This window comes from Zootermopsis nevadensis, unplaced genomic scaffold, assembly GCF_977971745.1.
Source record: "Zootermopsis nevadensis isolate Lab colony 2312 unplaced genomic scaffold, Znev_1.0 Znev_ptg000023l, whole genome shotgun sequence".
NCBI lineage: Eukaryota > Metazoa > Arthropoda > Insecta > Blattodea > Termopsidae > Zootermopsis > Zootermopsis nevadensis.
Window position 1 is genome coordinate 628875 of NW_028259155.1, and position 20380 is coordinate 649254.

The window sequence follows — 20380 nt, forward strand, 5'->3', positions numbered from 1 at the left end:
ATTTTAAAGAAATGTAATAAAGTGGTGGAATACCTCTAATGGGATGTGTTTGATTAATTTCACCAGCGTTTATGAAAGCAATTCATAAGTGTTGCAGAGTTCTGAAACTCTGTCCCTACCTTTAATCATGTCCTTCATTCAATTTAACTTATGTACGTTGACAAATCCATAAAATCTGGGGTCCCAGATCACTTGATTGTGGTTTGAAATATTCCTGGGGTAATGTTGTGTGTGTTCATCACCATGTTTTCCCGTGTTGAGAAATCTGCAGACCTCATGTGTCTTTCCTTCCCACCAGCACTTTCAGTCAGATAAATGCTTGAAAAGTGGGGTAAACTTATTACCAGTATGTAAATACAATCCAGAAGACAGCTATCTTTGGATGTTTTAAGAAGTTCTGTGTTGGGTTATAATCACAAGATTGTGCAAGACTTGTATTCCATAGAATAGTTAATGTTAACATTTTTATGTTAAGCACCATTAAAAGATTGTTAATGTCGGGGGGGGGGGGGGGGGGGGGTAAAGTTTGTAGACATAATTGTTTTAGTGATGTCTTTTGTGCTTGCAATGTGCACTTCATGACCATTACCCAATAAGAGACTCATTCTTCAACATGACAATTCACAACGCACGTTTGACATTAGAGACAACTGGAATGAATGGCTGGTAAACGCTGCCGCAACTACCACACAGTGCAGACTTGGCCACCGCAGACTACCACCCATCTGAGGCCTTGACAGATGATGACACACAAACCAGTGCGCACATCTATCTGTAAGGTACTGAAACGGACTTTACCACAGTCACCTCTAAGCTCATGCAGTGATAACAGAAATGTTTGGATTATTCTGGAAATTCTGTAAAAGAGTGACACATCAAGTACCTCTACTGTTTTCTTTCATGTACACTTGTTTCAGTGTACAATAAATGTGCTCCTGACTTCTGATATGACCTTGATTTATTCCGGAGGTCAACTGGAGTTTGTTGCCATGAGATTTCATAGTGCACAAAAATATTTACAAACTACCAGCATTCACAAAAAGTAAAACTTAACCATTACACATCCAAGCTTGCAGCAACCAAGGGAAAGTTATTCTTTGCATTTAGACTAAGTATGTAATATGCTACACAAACAAACAATAAAGCCTAAAATTAAGGGAATCTCAAGGTGATGGTTAATTTATTATAACACATATCTTTATTTAAGAGATACAATTGCTAATGTTATATCCTGCACAAATTCTTCAATTATATTTTATTCTTCAAATCAATACTGAGTTTACATACAATTAATAAACTATTCCTATTTTAATCATATTACATTTTTGTATACAAAACATTACATTCATCTACCTTGTGGGAATTTTATTTAGATTCATTAAGGATTCTTTATGTTTTAATTATTTTCTCACAACTGGTTTTGCAGCAATATTGAAACTCATTTAGTCAGTTAATTTTTTGTTAGAGGACATAGCCCCATTCCTCCCACACATCATGTTTCTACATTGTTACATACCTGCAATATATTAATGGACTAAAAAGGTCTCGTTTCATACACACAAAAACAAAGTAACATGATCTCATATAAAACTTTCAAGACACTTGAAATGCTAACTAAATGTCACTATATATATATATATATATAAAAAAAATACAAATAAAAAGAAAAATATTGTTTTATACACTCTTCACATTTCTCACAGAATTGATACACTTGGAAGTAAATACAATGATCCTTGTAATTATGATCCACCACATTCACTGTAATGGAAAAGAATAATTCTGAGAAAATGTTTATTGTTTAGCAAAAATCTTTAAATGAACTATACAAGTTCTGAAAATATTTATAAAAATTCAGATACAACTTTCCAAACCCTTCAAAAGTTAAAATAATTCTATACATATTAAAACTCAAAAATATATACATAGTGTTATAAAATGAATAGTATTATGAAGGGTAAACAAAGAATTTTAATTTAAAGTATTTGTGATGTTTATATCTTTTATATAAATGGGCAAAGGACATAAATTGTGTGTTCCATGACGACTCAATCTGGAGCCATTTAATATTAGCTGCACAGTCATTATTAGAATATTAATACAACAAAACTAGGTCCTGATTTCATGTACATTCCATAACCAATGATTGTAGTTGGGTACTGCAACACAATAGTTTCAAGGTCTTGTGCATATGAGAAAATTTAAGAAATTGAAAGCTGTGATGACAAGACTATAATGTATATGTTGGCCATACAGCTCAGGTATTAAAAGCCAAATAATGCTAACACAGAAAATATGAAAATAAATCAGGGATATACGCCATCATATCAGAGGGCTCAAGCAATAAACATCTTAAAAAATATCCAAACCCAAATACAAACAGTTATGTTAATTTTAAACGGTAGACACATCACGTGTAATTGAAATGGCTCCAACAAGAATTTGACACTTGACAGAATTAGTAGGTGCATATAATACTGACTAGATCTTCCCTTGATTTGGCAAGATGATGTCATTCCAAATAATGTTTAAATAATTTGTTCAAATTAACAATAATTATGTGTGGCTAGTTAAGTTCAAAAAGAAATGTGTTCCTTGAATTTGCTTACATAGTAACTTCAGGTAATGCAAGCATAAAAGTAGACACATTTCATACACTAGGACTGACAATCTTTCACTAAAGTCCAGATGAAGTTAAATTATCTCTCTAACACATTAAAGAGGTTTGAGAATCGATGCTAAGTAAATTAGTTATTAGGTGCAGTTAAGTGACATTATAACATTAACCTGTGAGCAGCTCATAATGCGCCATCTGAATCATGTAAAGTCACTGCCTTCTCAAATGTTCTTTACCAACAATAATGTTAGGAATCCACCAACCACAAACATGCAATTCAAGAAAAGTAATTACATTTGAGAAACAACCAGTAAAACTGATGATGGACTCATGGGGGACGTGAAAGTGTATATACCTACAAGTACATACACAGCCAAAACCCAGAACATTGCCATCTTCACCACCATGAGAACCTTTAAATCTCACCTTTCCTACCACTTATGTTCATGTTACATGATACTTTTAAAAGTAATCCAGCAAGCAAAGTTACTTAGTGCTCAAAACAAAATAAACAGACAGATACCCCCCTGAATTTCTTTGAAAAAGTACTGTAAAAGAAAATTGTATTTAAATTATTACGCATACAATAGAAGGGTAATCAATTATCAAGCCATCAAACTATTCTCATATGAACAAAGCTTTTATATTATTTTGCCATTGTCACATATATACAAACAAATATTTCCCCATTAACACAACCTGCAGACTGACATTATTCCATATCAGTGGTTTCATTTCTTGTGATATAATCCATTAGTACTGTATATAATCAATACAGTTTAAGGTTTACCTCTCTTTTAACAGTCACATTTAGTTATAATGTTCTTAACTTTTCTCCTATTTACTAACCTAAATTGGTACACTATGAACATGTTCAAACATAAACACAAGTCCTTTCTGTGTTATTTACAAAGTACCTTATGCTTAGAAAATAAAACCATCTTATGAGCATCAAAATTAATTTAATTTATATTACTATAAAGAAGTTCATGTTATGTCTAACCTACAGAAAATGAGGACTGCTAACCACCTCTAAGACTTGCAGTAAAATATGGGACTTTGTATCATGCAGACTATTCTGGAACTGCAGATTTTGCAATTTGAACGGAGAAACATTTGAACCAATTAGATTTACAGATGCTCTGTTCTGTATAACATGTGACTTATTCTATTATCTGAGTTGCTAAAGTTGAGAGCATTTTTGTGTATCAATGTGCCATAACAGAACAGCCACAAAACAGGGCCTCTCTAAGGCAATGGAGGACAATGGGAAGATTTATTATTAATCAACTAAGGACTTTCACACCAGGATATAGGAAACTTTCATGCCTTCTGCTCAGTAAAGTTATCACAGAAAACAGCATGCAGCAGCAGTGAACAAAATATTTCAGGGTTGCCAAATATCTTTTAAAAATTTACACTGGAAAAGTGTTATGTACCACTTTCTTCTTCATGAGACAGAAATGCATGATTAAAGAGTTAATGTATTACTTTTTTACAATTCATCTGGTTATAAAAATGCACTCGCTAGCTTCATGAACCTACCATCAGAGTGTAATCCATAAACTATATCTTGTGAAGGAAGTTAATACTATAAACATATACACAAAACCGTTCATTTACAGTCCTGTGATCCCTCATAAAAGCAAGTCTTCAGAAAGAGCTACCATTTTTAAAAGTGAATTAAGCATTAAATCATATTTTAAATGCTAAACTTTGTTATTTTACTGTATACACCTTCCAAATGTATTATTAAACACCCTAGATAAATTAATTTAGCATACAATACAATTTATGAATTTCATAAAATGGTCTTAACTTCTAAGATATTAATCATGTCTTAGGACAACAAAGCTGAACCTATGAAGTTAAAAAAGTACACTTACAACAAACATAGTTTAAAACAAAGCTTAATGAAACATTTACAAGCTTTCATCTCACGGAAAATGTATAACCAGAATTTTACTAATTTATTGGTGTCCAAGAGACTCGCTTTCATCTTTGATGCTATAGAGATTCTGGCACGTGTGTATGTATACTACATTATACATTAGTTACAAAGTCACATGATACACATTACAGAATGAAAAAAGTATAGAGCACCATAATTCCAGGTTAATTGAAATTTTGCCAAATATTACTTTTGCCATTCTAATGTTTCACATTTAATTTCAGAATGTGCAGGAACTACATGCATGAAATAAAACTGTACAAAATGGATTAACATGACATAAAAATGTCACACATGAAGTGCCAGACATAGTATTTGAACTCTACTGATAACAGCAACCATTTTACTTCACTTAAACTTTCATATGCAAATTTACTTACCAATTTCCATTTTGATTCAACACTATCTGGAAAGCTTTAAGTTTTTAAACTCTTTCAAGCCTTTTAACTTTACTGCACTTACATTGAGCACTAACATTCTACATTATTTGAGCTCTATAATACAGCACATCTATTTTGGCAATTGTATTTCTTGTAGAAAATGTAAAATTAAATTCAGTGTAATCACTGAATTTCACTACCTCTGAGTTTGTACACAGTGGCACTTCTGTAATTCATAGAGACAAATTTGCATGCCCCAAGACATAGTCTTCATGCATTTCTCAAATGTTAAAATTATATACATTAAAAGACTAATGGTTTGATTTCTGTTATGTTTTAATATAAGAAATACTTAAATTTTATGAATGATATTTTGGAGGTTAAATCTGTTTAGTAATTGGGTTTGAAAAGCCTCTCAAGATATTTCATAGAGCACATGAAAATATATGATCAGTGGAAATAATTACTAACAGATGTTTCATTCAAATTCTGCTTTTCTTACTCAAGTTATGCCTACTTTCTAAAAACATATGAAAGCCATAAAACATACATGTATTGTTTTCCCAAATTTTCACACACATTTTTGTATTTTCATAAACAACATTCTTACAGTTAATGGGTCCTCATATGGTATTAATATTATTGCAATCAATAGCATTACATTTTGTCACCTCTGCTTCCTTATGAGATTTTCAGGGCCTACAGTAGAGATTCAAATCCAGAGATTATATGCAAAACCATTACAAGAAAATAATAATGAATACCACAATCAATGTTGGGATGACCTACCCTGTGCAAAGGGACTCCAAATGTGAGCGTGAACTTTTTGTTCAGATAAGTACCTTCATTTATGTGAAATTTGGAAATACTAAAAGCGCACGTGGAAATATGAAGACCTTTAAGAGATGTACTTGGTTTGAAAATGGCTGAGTTTCTGCATAAAATGATGAATGCTCAAATTACATACTAGTATTTTATGCTAAGGAATCAATATCTCAGTTTCAAGAAACAATTCATAATGAAAAATTATGATTCGTAAAGCCGCTATATTGTTTGGAATCTGTGGGAGAAGCATTATAAAATTAATTAAGATTTGGGAATCACAAAGCATCTATGAAGCAGAAGAGCACTACAAAGGTCCAAACTACCCTCCATAAGTACCCGTTACCCAGACATGGAGTTCCACCCACCACATTCACAGGAATGGCAAAGTGTGTGTGACCTCCCATTCTTCTAATTGAAAAGCACCTTAAATGGAGAGATTTCAGAGAAAATATCCAATGTTATACAGGAAATGAATGCTGTCCTCAAAGAAGAGTACCAAAGATAATTAAAATAATGAAATCACAGTGTACAACTGAGAGCAGATGTCTTTGAAGAGAATCCTATGCATGATTGCCCCCCTCCCTGCAATTTAATAATATCCGTTTCAGAATGAGCTGAGCTGTGGAGCTGTTCAGAGTGCCAATGTTTTCATATTGAACATATTTACATGGAAGTGATAACATGAGTGGCCCCTACTACACAAGCTCAAAGAAAAACATTTACAGTAATTCCAGTTAATTGGGCCATCAGTCAATCGGGGCAGCCGTTCACTTGAGACAAATCTTAAAGAACAAACCTTTTTAACTCTTTACATGGAAATCTGAACAACTGGGGCAGCCACTTAATTGGGCCAAAGTGTTCTAGTCCCGACGTGTCCCAATTAACCGGAATCCACTGTATTAGTTTTCCTGAATTTATGTCCAAACACCAAATTTTCCCTCCTTCATACTTCAACATTTGCTGTATATCATAATGGATCTTTATATTCCGTAGTAATACGAATTTTTTTCGCACTAAACCATCCAACCTTCAATCAGGTTTTCTGTTTCAATATGTCAAGCATGCCTAATATAAAATATTTAGATAAAGAAATTTTCATCAAGTTGTAAGACATGAAAATGAAGAGGAGAACATAGTTGTCTTCTCACCAAGAAAGTATGGCATGAGCCATTGCATCTGAAGGGCTCTGTCTAAAATTCCAACATACATACATTTAAATGTACAATATTGGAGCATTAGATACATGCTGTTAATTTCTATAATTCCTCTAAAATAAGACATTTCCTAATTGTTTTCTAATTTGTAATGAAAAAAAAATTTCTGTGAGCAAACATTATGTAATATGAACCACTCAACTTAGGCATTTAATGTATACATGAATATTTAAAACCTCCTGTGCCTTAATAGTTAATACAATTCCTGCCAAAACTAACACAATTAGCAGAGCCCAACATTCTGGTAGACAAAAATGAAAAAACTCAGAATTAAAGATCATCAGGAACATCTCTTGGGTAATTCAACTGAATGTTCAGACAAACCTACCATTGGTTTGTGACACAGTAACTGATATGTATTCTAGCAGCAATCAAGATTTTGTATAGGCAATGGTAATTTGTTTGAGCTCTGCTTTCATGGTTAGGTACAATGCCCTCACATACCTGTCCACTTAATGTACAATGTAAGTGACTAGCTGGTACTGGTATCAGCAAACAGCTTGGTGTGTGAGTGACATCACAATTCTAGAAAACTTATAGTGAATCTACCAGTAACTAAACATACATCTGACAATTGACCTGAGTGCATGACTTAAAATGCTATCCAGAACTTAAACCTGATATAAATGTTTTCAGTAAGGCATGGGCAAGGCTTCCACTGCAATCATTACTAGCTGCCTGTAATGGTCATTCACACACCAAGCAGTTTGCCTTTTATTATATATCACCATCCCCATTCCCCTGCTTTCATTTATGAGGAATACAGTACTGCATTCCTCAACTACCGATTGCATTCTTAAATTCGCACTATCATTAGAATTACTCAAAATATATTCATGATAAAGTATATGCTTGATCTATCAGGGTAGGTCACTAGTAAACTATCAACTTTTCATGCAATCAAGTGTAACATATAAACTTGACAGCCAAAAACAGCTTAATAAAATGTTCATGGCACAAGGCTGATAGAGGTACGACAGGCAGAACTGTAACTAACACTTTCTTGGAAGTTTCCACAAAATATCCTCCCCTCTCATCCCTCCCTCAAACTCCTTTGTATTTCATGAATCACTTTGACCACAGGGCATTTACCTAACCACTGAATTTCTATACAGGTGCCAACACTGCAATCAAAGAAAGATGTGTATTGCCAACATGAGAAATATGGATGAAACAGACTGGTTGCCAACACACATCTAACTTGTGCAATGTTAGCAATCTGCTTCACGCAAAAAAAATTGTTACATTAGTGAATGCTAAGGATCTGTTTCAGAAGGATAATTTAATTACAAGCACTCACAATTTAAAGTTTGCACCACTGGAGAAGAAAAAAAATAAATTCTTAAGAAAGTGTAGTTTTACAAACTACAAACAAGGAAAGTGAATTCAGTACCTGTATACAAATTTGATTAAAACAAATGACAAATTCTATTAAAATCAGTCCATTTGCATTTAAATATGTTGTAGGAAGTCCAAGATTCTTCAGATTATTTATTATTATTTTATTTATATATATATGTAATATGGGAGCTCATGTGGAAGTCTAGAAAATAATTTCATTTTTTGGCATGATGTAGCTGGTTAATTCACAATCGATTCAACGACCGGCACACTTCAAAAATGCTTTAACACTTTACATTGGCACATACCATCATTAACATTCATTATATTGTTTACAAAGTACTGGAACTGCTGTTTTCCTTTTTTACTTTATATTTTACTAGTTTACCAATTCTCTGATATCACTGCAATGCTTTGATTCTGCCTAAAGGAATGAGCACGTGGTTGCCACACTCACTCTATTCACTGCGTTAAAATTGTAACTGCCCTCAAACTCCAGTTCTTACTGCATATAACCTAAGGAAGTTCTTCACTGCATGCAAACACGTTAAAAATGTGACTGGGAACACAAAACGTATGCACTGATGTTTACAAATTAACTTGACTGCCATCTGATTATGTAAAATTATACATACTAAAGCATGTTTTTACAGGCTTAAGAGTTCAGGCAATATACCGACGAACTGAAATATATGGGGGGATGGTTGTGTTGTTTCCATTCAATAACCATTCCTCGGAGATTCACAAGGCAAATGTGTGTATTATTTTCATTCTTGTTTTAACAGAGTTTATCCATCTTTTCAAGAGATAACATTTGAACTGAATAAAAATCAATGTTTTATTATTGTATAAAGCTGAAGGAGGTTTGCCATTCATTATCTACTGAATGGTATAACCTTCAATACTGACATAAAGCAATGGGTATCACTATTCTAATTCTCAATATGAGCATATATCATTAATCATTCTGTAACTTGTATCCATAAAAGTAATACTGCTCAACAAAATACAAATTGTCATTTCACTCGCTAAGAATATGCACCACCAGTTTTAGCGAACAGCACTGCACATAAGGCCTTCAATTCAACATAGCATGTGCATACAACTGACCTCTTCCCACAAAAAGATATAATAATAAACTGGTCACATTAATGCCAAATAACTTCTTACTCCAACTTCAGACACAATCCAAGTGGACAACTCAATAGATTTTTCAGTCAAGATGGCTGAATGTCAATGATGCAATGTGCTGATCAGTGTAGCATACCAGAAGTTGACTCAAACTGTGGTTTGAGACAAACTAAATACATTTCAGTTTTCTCTTAAATCAGATGCATAAACACCCTTAATTTTATCAGATCAAGTTTGCAAAACTTCAGCATATTCAAACCAGGCAATACACATCCATACACGCCTAAAATCCCTCATTTTAAATACATTATGGATATAGTATCATAACAATCCTCCAAGTAAAAATGCCTCAAAGTTAACACTGTAAAAAACAAAAAGTATGGAACATCGGGAAGGCAGAATAACCCCCACCCCACGAAGTTCAGAAAAATGATATGAAATTATGCTTTTCAGAATAAGGTCTCCAGACAGATACAGATGGTCAAGACACAATGCTCATTATTTTGAAACAAGAACGAAAAGGCGTACTCTTTGTCTGTAGTACACTGACATCTCAAAGATGTTCTTCATGCCACATCACGCAAGCCAATGTTGAACTGAGATTATTTGCTCACTCCTGCACTAATCTGATCTAAGACCATTGTCGTCAAACAGCATGTTCCAACAAAGACCCCTGTTAATGCAGGTTGCCTACCCTCATGGGAAAATGTGACAGATGTGGACGGACCCATATTTTGTTTGCTAAACCTAGAGCATGAAAAACACCTAAAAGTATAAACAGTGCAATTAAAAGCACGTAATTTTATTGAAATAAATATTAAGAACTATAATAACTGACAGGAAGATGTAAATAACACCTCTGGGTGCATTATATTACACCAACTTTTATGAACAGCAGTACACTGATACTGTGAAGAACGCAATTTACGTTAAAAGTGCCCCTAACTGGAACGTATCTCTACGTCTATACATAGCTATGGGAAAATGATTCGCTTCTATACTTGCAATCTGTATAACCTCTCCAGTAGATATTTCAAGTTTATTTAACAATGCTGCAAGTAGCTCAGAATATACAACATCAAATTGTATGATTAAAAGACACATGGAAAGGATATGAAAGGAAATGGTTGTAGCCATATTTAAGGTACTAAAACTAAACCACCCTTACAATGAGACCAGCTAACTGCCAGGTCAAGAGATGAAGCCCCTAAGTTAGGACCGAGAATATGATAATGAGCTGCTTGGTCAGGTCTATCACACACCTCATGGGGCAGTAACAGAATGTACTATCATGACATTTGTCTGAAGTGACTGAGGAACACCACAAAGAACCTCAGTCAGGATAGCCACTTTTTGGGCTAAGACTATAATCCATGACCTTCTAAACATAAAGCAGAAGTGCTAACCACTCAGCTGTAACAATCAGTTATGCTGTAAAAAACCTCAAATTTCATATGCATTAACTTACTGACTCATCAGTTTATTTTTGGCAGAAATACAAATTAATGCTTACACATTTCACAATCATCTGACGTACAGTCTTCAGAATAAGAAATGGAAACGAACACTTTTTTTAATTTATACCAGCATTACGCAAATGCTTCCCATAGCAGCAAAGCCACTGTTTCTGAAATGCATCGAACCTACGACCATAACGTACAAATGTAAATTTCATGTCATACATTCACAGCTACAGGCCTGACAAGTAACACATTACCTTACAAACAAAGTGGATTCAATCTGTTCGCGATCAGAAAGTTATCCATTCACGCACGTTAATTATAAGTACCACGGGCAGAAATCTATCCTTAGATCCTGATTAAAATCTAACAATTGTAGATACAATCTGAGCTACCAATACAAAAGGATTAAGCAAACTAAATAAAGATGGTAAATGTGGAGAAAAATTATCAATTTATTCCACATGTTTAGGAGTAATTATGCGAGTAAATACAGCGATTTTGTGTTCACGTGTGTTTAAGGAATACACTAATTAACGATGTAGAATTAATTAAGCAGATCAATGCCAATAGGAAATCGTGACACAGCAGCCCAGGGAAAAGTCAGAAGAAACAATTCCAGCAGCCTCTGAATGGAGTTTATACCTCACTATTGTTATGGAAGAAGAACATGACAAACTACAGCAGAGTATAGAAGAAAACATTAAATTTAGTTGACAATATTTCAACATGGAACAATGTTACGTTCATCATTTCGTGGAGGTCTTAAGAATGCTGGCTCTGCAAACAAAACCTCACAAGAACTGAGAGGTTACATAAAAGAGTAAGAGGAAATACAAGCCTAAGTAAGTGGATCACTAAGTATGATTCGAGGTTCTCACAGCGGTGAGTACGAAGATGACCATCTTCAGGGTTGTAGCACCATGTAGTCTGGTAGACGTTTACCAACATTTCAGAGGTCCTTGCTGTCTCCATTATCTGAGAAATGACTGCCATTATGACAAAAGCAGTGACGACCTCTGAAATGTTGGTTAACTTCTACCAGACTACATGGCACTATAACCTACAAGACGGCCACTCAAGTGGAACACTGTTCATAAACATGGTATATTTATAATACACAAACTATATATTTTTTACAGAGATTGTATCAAAAGAAAAGACTTCCCTGGTTCGTAAAGTATCTCTTCTCTCTTTTTTATCATATTTCAAGAAATTGCCATTTAGATAATTTAGCAATGTACACCAACAAAAATGGTTTATAAATAATAATGAGATATTATGAAGTTCCTGAAGTACGAATAAACTAAAATAATAAAGCGTAAATAGACAAACGCATGAAGTAAGTAAAACTGAGGATAAATTTGTACTAAGAGATTGAAGAGTATAAAATTCTAACTTGCATCTTATGCACTTAACTGCCAGATTCCAACTGCCAGCAACATATAGTGAGCAACTTCTTGTGGATTACTGTGGTTAATTGAAATAGGCTTAATATTGATATAAACTTTTGTTTATTCATTAATTAACAGATTAACCTGAATCTAACAGCTTAACAAAATTTTGGTGTATATAAAATCTGGCCCTGGTATAGAACAAAAATAGGATTTCAATGGAAACTTCACATCCTTCATGCAACTGGCAGTACTAGTAAAACAAATCAGTCCAGTCTATATTATTTCATCAATTATTAATTCCTGGTACTCTGGGCCTGAAAGGTTGGCATTAATATTAATTGGATGGTGGGCGTTTTCTCATTGCTTTTCATCGTGAGGCCTTGAACACCCAGGAAATGCTATAGGACCACCAACCTCACATTTGTAAAGTTCATCAATTGTAGATGGCTGGCCCTGCTGCTGGGGTTGACCCCCGGGATTTGTTGGAGTATTCGTACCAACATTATTAACAGCAATTGCTGCAGCATTCTGATTACCAGATGCAGTGTTATTTGAGGTGTTAGGACCAGTTCTACCATATTTCTCATGTACGCTACGGTGCCGTTTAAGAGCAAAACGGTCAGAGAATCCAACATCACAGATGTCACAACGATGGGGTTTTTCTCCCGTGTGGACTTTGGCGTGATTTTTGAGATGCGTAGCCTGGTTAAATGCTGAACCGCAAACATCACATCTGTACGGTTTCTCGCCTGTATGTATCCGCCTGTGGTTCCAAAGTGTCGAATGTCTCGCAAACGTCTTATCGCAGACTTCGCACTGGTAGGGTCGCTCGCCCGAATGGATCCGTTCATGGTTTTTTAGGTGCGGACTCTGCGAGAATTGCATCGCACAGACAGAGCATTTATATGGTTTTTCACCTGTATGCACCCTTGAATGGTTCTTTAAATACGCTGCCTTTGCAAATGCCAATCCACAGGTACCGCATTTGAATGGTTTATCACCTGAATGAAGGCGTTTGTGACTCCATAAGCTGCTATACCTAGAGAATGTTCCATCGCACACATTACAATGGAAAGGTTTATCGACACCGGAAGCATTATTCCTCGAACCACCAATAAAAATGATTCCAGACCCATTACATTTATGACATTTTGTAACACTAGCAACTCCACGGCGTTTGACCGGATGATGACCTGGTTTTATGCCCCCCCCTGCCGTACCTCCTGCCATGTTACCACCAGCATTTGTTTCATTTCCACTAGCCCCATTACCTCCACTGAAACCTGTTGCAGCAGCTCCTGCACTACTAGCATTTGCCCCTCCAGCATTCATCTCCTGACAGCTCTCACACTTTACAAATTTCCCGCTACCCTTCTTGCCCTTCGCATCGTTATGATGCTGGCAGTTAAGTTCCACACCACATGAATCACAGCATTTCTGGTGATTATGGGTCTGTTGGGACTGGCTGCTCTTACCATGCATACCATTTTTGTGGCTCTTCAGCTCACCGGCAAGACTGAAACATGCTCCACAGATATCACATGTATACTGTCGCTCATTTGTCGATGCTGCCTGATTGTTCTGCGTTGCTGCCGTTGTCACATTTGCAGTATTATGAATCCTCTTGTGATGGTTCAGGAGTGACAGATGGCCAAAGACAAGACCACAGACATCACACTTGAATGTTGCTGTTGATGCTGCTGCCAAGGACATCTGATTCACAAGAGCATAGTTGTAACCAAATGGTTGAGCTACATCAAACCTATAACATCCCTTATCATCACCAGTAATACCCCCAACAGGAACACCTACTGTGGCGTTCTGTTGATGGACTTTCTGCAACATGTTGACATTATAACAGAAAGGGAAGTCAGACGCTGCAGCATTATTTGTAGCCTTTTCTTGCTCTTTACTTTTGTCTGTAGCATACATTTGTTGATTGGCTGACTGTTGTTGTTGCTGCTGCTGTTGTTGTTGTTGCTGTTGTTGTTGTTGTTGCTGCTGCTGCTGCTGCATTGTTGATGGGTCAAACATGGTGGGTTCTGACTTGCAACTGATCTGCGTTGTGGAGGTTGTGTTAGCAGACTCGAGACAGCTAGTGTTGTAGCGAGATGATGGATGTTCAGTTTGTGTAAACCTGCGGGAATGAAACAATTGGTGGGGGAAAGGGAAGACAATTCCCCCCGAGACAATTATTGCTCTTCAACTTGAATATGGGAGATTGAAAATGAGGCTATATACACAAATATACAGTAAAACAACACACAGAAACCCCTCAAATGATAAACCTTCACAAATTGTAGAGAAAGACAGTGAGATCAATAACGACACATAAAAATAGCTCTATTAATTTTTCCAGAAGCATATCTTGTTTATCATAAATCAATGCACTCAGGCTATTGTGGGGTCATGAGGTTTACAACAATACTTCAACAAGTGTCCTTCACTTTGCAGAATTTAACTTGGACTGTTGGGTTTTTGGACATTGCCCATCGACTGATGTAAAATGCACATTTCGAGGATTGGATCTGTCCTTATCTTTAAGTGAGGTGAAGGGGTCACCTACTCTGTGGGGTCCATTAGCATGAGCTAATCTCAATCACTGGAATTTAACTTGTAATATTCATTTCAAACTATCATAGAGCAGAAACAATAACCACTTTATGCTGTTCCAGTTGCAATAATAGCATACATTATTTAGCATTTGGAAGGGATATGAGATTAACCTTGATCAGGGAACATGAAACAGCAACAGTGAGTATTTATGAGTACATCCAAGGCATTACTAAAAATGACTGAAGAGAGAGCCACGAGAACCTTATTTAGTACTTTCTCGACACAAGCCAGATGCGTAACTGTTGAATTAAACTTTCAGTACTGACTACAAAAGAATTGCAATTCCATTTTCATATTGTTTGAAAATGATAAGTCCTCTTCTGTTTTCAGACCATGGTTGGACAGCCTTAACCTTCAAATTAAGCACTTTCACTCATTTTCCTTCACTCCACAAACAGAGCCTAAAATAGTTACTATGTCATTCTGCAAACACAAAAAGACAAAATGTACAAAGAAGTCAGTTAAGTGCCAGCCAAATTATCAAGTACAATGTTCAGCACCAGGAAAGAAAGACTTAAGTACCACTTTGGGAAGAAGCAGTGTCCTATTTCAAAGAAGAAATAGATACGTCATACTCACACATCAGCATTCAGGCATTCAGAATAAACTTACTACCTATTATAAGACACGCAATTTGTAAATGAGATTCCAGGACTGAAGTAGTCTATTTATGCAAAGGCTTTCAAAATGAGTTACTTTTAACATCTTCGTTAAACAACGTCATATTTATTTGAATTACGCACATCCTTGAAGACAATTTTTCCCTCATCTTGAGAAGGTAAAAATCTGAAAAATTCTCCAACATAACATTAAGCCTGACACTTCTACGTGAATGCATCATTCAAACAGCCTCATAAATATACGGCTACATATCTTTCCTACAATAGACAATATCAATATCAAAGAACCAGCATGTGATTTCTAACATATGACAACAAAAAGTTGTAAACAAAGCAAAGATTAGGAAAATATATGATTTAATACTCACCAATATTCCTCATCATTGCTTTGAATGCATACTTTATTAACAGTCCAGCAGAGAAAAAATGTCACTAACTTCTACCCGATACATAAAAGTCATGAACGATTACAGGAATTATGCAACACACGTTATGTTCTCAAAAGTACTCCAAATTTTGGCATAAGGGATCACAAGGACACCTCTCATTCAAATTCAAAATATAAGCCTGTTGACCCATTACATCCCCACTAGAACTGCTTAGTAATTAATTTTTAGCAGTACAGTGGTCCTAACGAAGACAGCAGACTTATAGCAAGGGCTGTGTATTTTTGCACAAATTCATTCTTTAACTTCCCTCATCCTCATTTGGAATATTTCTAGAATTATGGTTGTTTTGCAATGCTTTTTTCTTCACGTGAAAGACGAAAGACACGAAGCACAGAACAACTACCTCCCTTTACATTTTATGTCATAACGCTACAAACAACCACAGACAACGATGCTCTCCTTCACTGTTTCGGTCAATTCTGGTTTCCGAATATTCCGATGTCATCACTGCGTGTTGCAGGCAGTACCGTATTAATCATGTTATATTCTCAAAAGAAGCTGAATAAATAAACATGATAGAATTTCCAAACAATGTGGATAGCCTGCAACAGTTTATATACTACATAACGCATAATTGCTTTTAAGTGACTAAAATGTCAAACTTTTTAAAAGTTACAGTCCTTATCAACAGAATTTTCCAGCTACTGACAGTCCAGAAACACAGCAGAATTAACATTTTAAAACTCTACACGGGAGTGAAATACTTGACAATATGAAAAAAAATATAAAACCACAGCTGCTGAAATAAAATTCATGAAATACTTGGACGAAATTTTTAAAGAAAGGAAGACATTAAAAGTGCTAAACACAGAAACAATGTTGGACAAAATTTTGAAGTATGAAACCAATGGGATTCAACACGCTAATAAATTTAAGAGAAGAAGACTTTTCAAGCCACAATGTTACAAACCGCACGGGTTAAGAAACCGGGGATGGCCTCAAAGACGGTTTTGACTGAATGAGGCTGAAACAGATCAGCAAGTGGCCCAACTTCCTGATGTCTAGATGCTGGTGATGATAATGATTTTAAGTGCAAATTTCAAGAAATATGAATGTGTGGCATTCATAATAAATACAACATTTTAAAAATCTGAATCCACCACACACAAATCTTCATAAAACAATTTAACATTAGTCCAAACCTATTTTTCTGTGTTTCTCACTACTACTCCATACTCAAGTCTCTTGTTACACAGATTGGGTTACCTGTTAGTATGTTCTGTTTGTGTAAACATGGAACACTTCCCAACAGAAGATGGAATTTTGAGTAATCCCCTTTGTTGCTGCTGCTGCTGAGCAACGTCTTCAAAACTCTGTCCGTGCTGCTGTTGCCCAAGCTGATCTTCCCGTGCCTTAACAACGTTGTGAGGGTCACCAGCTCCTCTGTTGTTTGGTGCCGTACCTGGGCCTGCTGCCGCGTTACTGGTATTTGGATTGGTAGCAGTCGTGGCAAGCCAGGTTGTTGAATCCAGCTGGGCCATAGGTGTGCGCAGGGACACCTGACGGTAATCAAACCTGAGGAAAGAATTGCAAAAATTTATGATTTATGTTTATTATTATAAAAGTGCACACGTATGTCTTCAAAAAGATTTTATTGGGCTTTTCCCCAGTAGATGGCAGCACTAATGCAGAACATGAGAAGCTGAAACAGGCCGTGACTTCTTGCTTTCCACAAACTGCAAATTTGAGCATTTCTGTCTGTTTGCTTCTGGGTTTAGAGGTGCATCAGGTTCTAGGGCTAATCACGTCAAAAGACCCTTGAAGGCAAAACAAGACTGCAATGATTTAATTCATACTTGAACACACACATACATTGTTTACAAATTCTGAATTAATAATAGACTATGCCAGGTATCTTGTTCAACAATTTTGGTTTCAAACTACACAAATCACGTGATGTTAATGCCTTTATTAAATAATATAAAATGATGATATGGCATAATGCACATTAGCTGTATGGTAGTGTACTGGTCTTGTACATGCAGAGTTGAGGATCAAATCCTCATGAAGTTCAAACATTTTTCTTTCACGCAGCCACCAAGATGTTGTGTTACATTTTTCAAAGAATTACTTTTCCACTCTTCTGTATTTGTCTGAAAACCTTTCAAATACATGAGTTCTCTTGGATGTATCCAAGAAATAATATATTTTCAGTCAAAACTACAACTCAAAAAGAATTCTATTGCTCGTTAACCTAAAATAATTAATTATACTTCAAATTTAAAGTGCAGCACCCATCTTTTGAAAGAAACCTGTGCTTGTCCAGACACATGAAGTTCTTCTAAAATTAAATTATTACAAATAAAGGGGAAGCGGCTGGATGCTCCAACGAATAAGCTTCTTACTATGTAGTTAAATAAACTGGCGGGGGGGACACGTCTATGATAAATTGGTGAAGCCGGCAACTGTGGACATTGTGCAAACTGTGTGCAGAGATTACATCAGAAGTGCAAGCACAGAATCCATTATGATACTATTCATACATGCGCCTACATGATTATTGTCCTTGCCTTCTTCAGGGTGAATGGACAATTCTGGAAACCTTACAGTGCAGACAAGACTACTAGAATTGCCCAACCTCTACACATGCACCCTGAAGATGGCAACTGCAATGTTTGCCAAAATACTGGATAATAATTGACATTTGATGTGGCTCACCTCCAGGAGTTGAAGTTACACTGGGCAGCCCTGTCTCACCCAGATTAATAATTTCATATGTAGAGCTGTTAGATCCATCACCAATACCTATAGATGTTTTCTTGTATAAACTTTGTACTACTTTAATTAAATGTTGTGGGTAACCCTAAATATTCATAATGTTCCATAGTTTACTTCTGAGAACCCTGTCAAATGGTTTGAAATAGTCCACGAATAATATATGGGTTTATAAATGAAATTTATTACTACCGAATGAAATCTACACTATAACACCTTTCAACTGGTATAAGAATAAACTCTATATCTAATCAGGACCAGAGTTTTAATCATTTCAGTGAACCAGAATTAGGGGAAATTTACAGAAAACTTCGTATTTGTCACTTACTAAGCAGACCCAACAAGATCGTAAAACTTTCTAAGAATCAGATATGGTCATGAAAAGTTTACTCCTAACGTATGTGTATTTTATATGCAATGACCCTACAACTTCTTGAACATTTTCAGTTCACTACTTTTATTAAAGTACATGGACTTATTCACCAGACAGTAATACACACATAGAATGGAGCAAAAGCCTCTCTACACTGGAATTTGCTTCATGCTGTACATTTCTCAAAATATGAAAATTTCGGCAAGCAATGATGAAATTAAACCATCTCCTTTGTGCCATACTTGTTGCCAGGTTAAGAAAAGCAACACCCTCTGTATTCTTTCTATATTAAAAATAAGTTAATTATTTCAATGCAGTGTTTTTCCTCTTTTTTTTCAATAACATAAACAAATAACTAACCAATTCCTACAGCAATAATATTATGAAACCGAATGATTATGGTTACCGAGTTTTTTATTATCAACTTGAGTAAAATAGTAAGTGTTGGAATACTCACATGTGTTGCAGTTGTAGTGATAACACACTGTCTTAAAATATTGTGGTACCAGTAACCATCATTCACAGAATTCGCCTATAATAAACAATAAAATTCTATTATATACCGGGATTACGGTAGACAAAGTTCGAGCGGGCTTAGAAATGATATACACAATAGCAATTCACACCACCGACAACCTGACGGCAAATTTTTAGGTTGTAATTTCGTAGCAACTACAAGAATGCAACATTGCATCAGTATTTTAAACACAATAAAGACAACGAAATTAAATGCAGAATTATGACTACATTTAATGCTCGCTACTTTCAGCCAAAACATTTCAACAGAGGTCGCATTTTAAACCTAATTACCATCACTTCACGTAAAAAATAACACATATGTCATGATCACACTAGATAATACTTTTCATATTATTTTAAAATGCGGATAACAGTAACTTACGCTTTAAGTTACACTTTTCAAATCACAAAAGCTTTCTTTTTCACCAACAAAATTCTATCCGCCATCGAAAACAACATATATACGATAGACAACATTGCTACCAACATATAAAGCAGTACAATTGATTTTTTTCTGCCCCTAATTTTCAGTATTATCAATAAAAAAATCAAAAACCATATATCTAATTCAACATTGCTGTGAAGAAGTCATGCTTTCTTCTAATCGAATTTCAAACACCTAAAATAAATACTTGTTACTTTTGAAGACATCGGCTACTTTCCATTGTTATTCGTACTACTTGTATTGACCACTGTTTTATTACCATGCTCAGATGAAATAATAATGAAAAGCGCTCCATACCTTGCCACGGTTTGTAAACCATGGGTTCTA

The 20380-nt window shown here is 35.4% G+C and overlaps 1 protein-coding gene across 2 annotated transcripts; it reads right to left on the minus strand.

Annotated features, from left to right (window-relative positions):
• Nucleotides 1-1238: 1238 nt before the first annotated feature.
• On the minus strand, nt 1239-20214 carry LOC110834081 (uncharacterized). Of its 2 annotated transcripts, XM_087354292.1 has the most exons (5): nt 19991-20214; nt 19547-19621; nt 18660-18746; nt 17208-17516; nt 1239-14453 (listed from the first exon to the last, which is right to left on the minus strand). In XM_087354292.1, exons 4-5 carry the CDS (start codon nt 17480-17482, stop codon nt 12674-12676), a joined length of 2055 nt encoding a protein of 684 aa, XP_087210418.1. In that variant the 5' UTR covers nt 17483-17516; nt 18660-18746; nt 19547-19621; nt 19991-20214; the 3' UTR covers nt 1239-12673. The 2 variants fall into 2 exon arrangements, with proteins under 2 accessions (XP_087210418.1, XP_021928576.2); XM_022072884.2 differs by lacking the exon at nt 18660-18746 and having other exon boundaries at nt 19991-20213.
• Between the last annotated feature and the right edge of the window lie 166 nt (nt 20215-20380).

Excerpts from the sequence above, each read along its gene's own strand:
- LOC110834081 (XM_022072884.2), bottom strand. Across the intron at positions 14,454-17,207 it reads CAAACAGAACATACTAACAG|GTTTACACAAACTGAACATC; the intron begins GTAACCCAATCT and ends TCATTCCCGCAG.